The sequence below is a fragment of the Tupaia chinensis genome, unplaced genomic scaffold (assembly GCF_000334495.1).
Source record: "Tupaia chinensis unplaced genomic scaffold, TupChi_1.0 Scaffold000567_1, whole genome shotgun sequence".
NCBI classification, from domain to species: domain Eukaryota; kingdom Metazoa; phylum Chordata; class Mammalia; order Scandentia; family Tupaiidae; genus Tupaia; species Tupaia belangeri.
The window spans coordinates 1049116-1052479 of NW_006160080.1; the positions used below are offsets into that span (position 1 = coordinate 1049116).

At 44.2% G+C, this 3364-nt stretch overlaps 1 protein-coding gene across 1 annotated transcript in view; it reads left to right on the top strand.

The window, feature by feature from the left end:
• Window positions 1–3101: 3101 nt before the first annotated feature.
• SYAP1 (synapse associated protein 1) overlaps window positions 3102–3364 on the top strand; it is a 60788-nt gene continuing 60525 nt past the window's right edge. The window contains exon 1 of the mRNA XM_014591373.2: window positions 3102–3323. Coding sequence (XP_014446859.2) covers window positions 3102–3323 — 222 coding nt within the window. The remainder of the gene's footprint in view (window positions 3324–3364) is intronic.

The window sequence follows — 3364 nt, forward strand, 5'->3', positions numbered from 1 at the left end:
CTAACTAAGCATCCTGGACACCGAATCTTTGTCATTAATCATCAGTTTGCTCTTGTTGTAGTTTTCAGTTTTTGCTATGGGGCATGTGCTCACCAGAGAAAGAGAGAGAGAGAGAGAGAAAGTGAGAAATCATCCCTCAGGAAGGATGGTCACTCTACAATCCCTCCTCCTTCAGGATCCTCTTGGGATTTGGGGCATGCACACACATACCCAGGTGATCCTCAAGCCACCAGGTCTGGGGCTCAAACTGTGAAATCGGCCATGTGGGATCCAGCACCTTAACCTCCACATCACCTGCTGGCCCACATGAACCATCTGTTTTACCATGTAAGAATATTCAAGCAGAAGGGGAAAAAAAGAAAAATTATTATGTTATAAGGAAATTTTATTTGACTTTTTGGCCACTGAACCCAAACTCTTTTATTTTACAGGAAGCCCATTAACTTTTTAAATTTTCTTTACTTTCAGTACTATTATTTTTCCCTTGAGTGTGTGCAGGGACCTTCTGTTTTAGTAATTTCACCATGTACATTTGTGTAATCATGGCAAGCAAATGCAAAACTGAGTAGGACTAATATAAAATTAGAGCTGAAGAGAGACCAGTGGATGGCATAATGCTTACATTGCTGGACTCCCACATCATCGACAGCAGTTCAAGTCCTGGACCCAGTGGCTTAAATTCACACAGGGTGCATGTGTGTGCGTGCCCAAGATCCTGAGAGGAGAATGAAGAAGGGATTGCAGTGTGGTCACCCCCTGGGGGGGGTGATTTCTCGCTTTCTCACTCTCTATCTCTTTCTCTCTGTGGCGAGTGTATTCACCCTATAGGAAAATTCTCTCAAAAAAAAAAAATTAGAGGGACCAGCAGTTGGCTTAGTGGCTATGTCACTGGACTCTCATATAGTTGACCACAGTTTGAGTCCCAGACCCAGTGACTTAAACTCATGCCAGACGCATGTGTGCCCACGATCCCACGATCCCAAGAGGAGAATGGAGGAGAAGGGATTGCGGCGTGGCCACACTTCCTGGGGGGTGATTTCTTGCTTCTTGTCTCTGTCTCTCTCTGTCTTTCTGGCAAGTGCACGTGCCCTATAGCAAAAACCTCTCAAAAAAAACAAACAAAAAACTTAGAGCTGAAGGGGAAAAAAAAAAAAAAAACCCAGATATAGCAAAGTGGCTAAGCACTATGCATTGGGAGCCAGATCCCACATGAACAAACAACATTCAAATTCTGAACTAGAGGCTTGAAAAGCATACCAGGCATGCATGTGTGCGTGTGAGCATGACCAAAGTCCTGACAGGATGGAGAGGTAGAAGAGAAGGGTTTGTGGCATGACTACGCCCCATTGGGAGATTCTCTGTCTGGCTAGCAAATGTACCCTTCAGCAATCAAAAAAAAAAAAAAAGAATTAACAAAGGCTGATAATAAATGAATTAATTGCATAGGAAAGATATCAGTTACTCATTTCTTTTCTTTTTTTTTCTTTTTTTTTTTTTTGAGATTTTTGCTATAGGATGTGTGCACTTGCTGGAGATACAGAGAGAGACAAAAAGGGAGAAGTTACTTCCCCCTCCCGGGGTGATGGCCACACTGCAATCTCTTCTCTATTCTCCTCTCAGTATTTTGGGCATGCATGCACACACACCCAGCATGAGTTCTAAGTCACTGGGTCCAGGACTCAAACTGTGGTCAACTACGTGGGAGTCTAGAGACATAACCATTATGCCATCTGCTGGTCCCTCATTTCTTATTTATCTATGCTCAAAGGAATGCCCATTCTGATTTGGTAGTTTCCTCTTCTTATCTCTCAGAACAAACCATCTTCACTTAAAGGGGTACCTCAGAGCACTGGGTTCATTTTGAACTAGCGGACTGTGCTCAGGGTGAGTAAACAGAAGCTTTCCCAAATCTCCATGTCCCATCCCAAATGGCTTCCCTAAACCCTCTACACAATACAGCTAAGCATATTTGATGCTACTCACCTCCTCACGACTCTGGTTACCCACCTACCCGGGCTATATTTATAGCCTCAAAGATTCCGTCCAAACGCAAAATGCGTTAAACAAGATTGAATTTGGTGAAAAACACACTATGTCATACATTTCTACATAAGTAGGTGATTGAGTTGTAGGCAAGTACTAGGTTTTCTGTATTTTCAAAAAGCCAGGAATACCTTTTGAAAGCATGTTAGATCGTTTTGAAAAGTCATTTTTGAAAAAGGTGACTTATGACCAAAGAGACAATCCTTTCTTTTCTTTTCTTTTTTTTTTTTTTTTAAGCAAACAAGTAAGTTTAAAACGAACTTTTAAAACCGCGGGAAAGGCAGGCTGTTTTAGACTTCCTCCAGCCAGGATGGTTTCCGGTATAAAGACTAAGTTTGTTTACTCTTACATGCAGGGAGCACTGTTTATAAAATTGGCCAGCGTTAAGTGCAGTACTGCCTACTGTCTAATAAAAATACTACCTGAGCCAGATATGTCATTTTTCATCTTCCAGTGGCCACATTCAAATGTAAAAAGAAAGAGATGAAGTCCATTTTAATAATAGATCTTATTTAACCTAATGTATCCACAACGTTACATTTTAACACATAATCAAGGCAAGAAATTATTACATGCTTTACCACCTTTTTGTTGTACTAAGCCTTCCAGTTTCAGAACACATCTCAATTAGGATTTGTCACATTTCTAGGGTGGCTAGTGGCTCTCACATGAGAACCCCTGGAGGCCTAAAGTGACCCCAAGCACCAAAGTTCCAATAGACACCTTCTTGATGACGGCCATTTAATAAGTAACGTTAGACACAAAAGATACTGACTGCACAACTCCACTTACTGAAGTTCTAGGTGGGATTGTAGTCTGAACAGTGCGGGGGCAGGGACTGACCGAGAGGGCCAGAGGGAACTTGCCAGGGTGCTAGAAACGATCTCTGTCTAGTTGCAACAGTGGTTACACGGGAGTGAGTATAATTTGTCAAGTTCCATCCATCTGCAAGGGGCATTTTATTGTATGTAAATTATACATGAAAATGTTTTAAATGTTGCCCTAAAGAGCTCTTTTGTAACAGTCGCAGAGCTCTGCACTGTGCCCCTAAGTAGCTAATGCGGGGGGAAACGTGTGGGTCGCTGTTTAACCGGTACGCCGGGGCCACGCCACCCGCGCTGATGGCCACCTTGGTCCGCCCCTTGCGCTGGGCTTCATTTCCGCGAACGCCATCTCCAGGCTTTCCCGGCCCTCGAGAGCCAGGCTGGGGGCGTCGGCCAGTGCGGGGTGAAGTGCCCCCACCCGCCCGGCGACGCTCCGCTCAGGACCCTGGGCCAATGGCACTAAGACACAGGAGGGCGTCCCGCAGTCCCCGCACCCC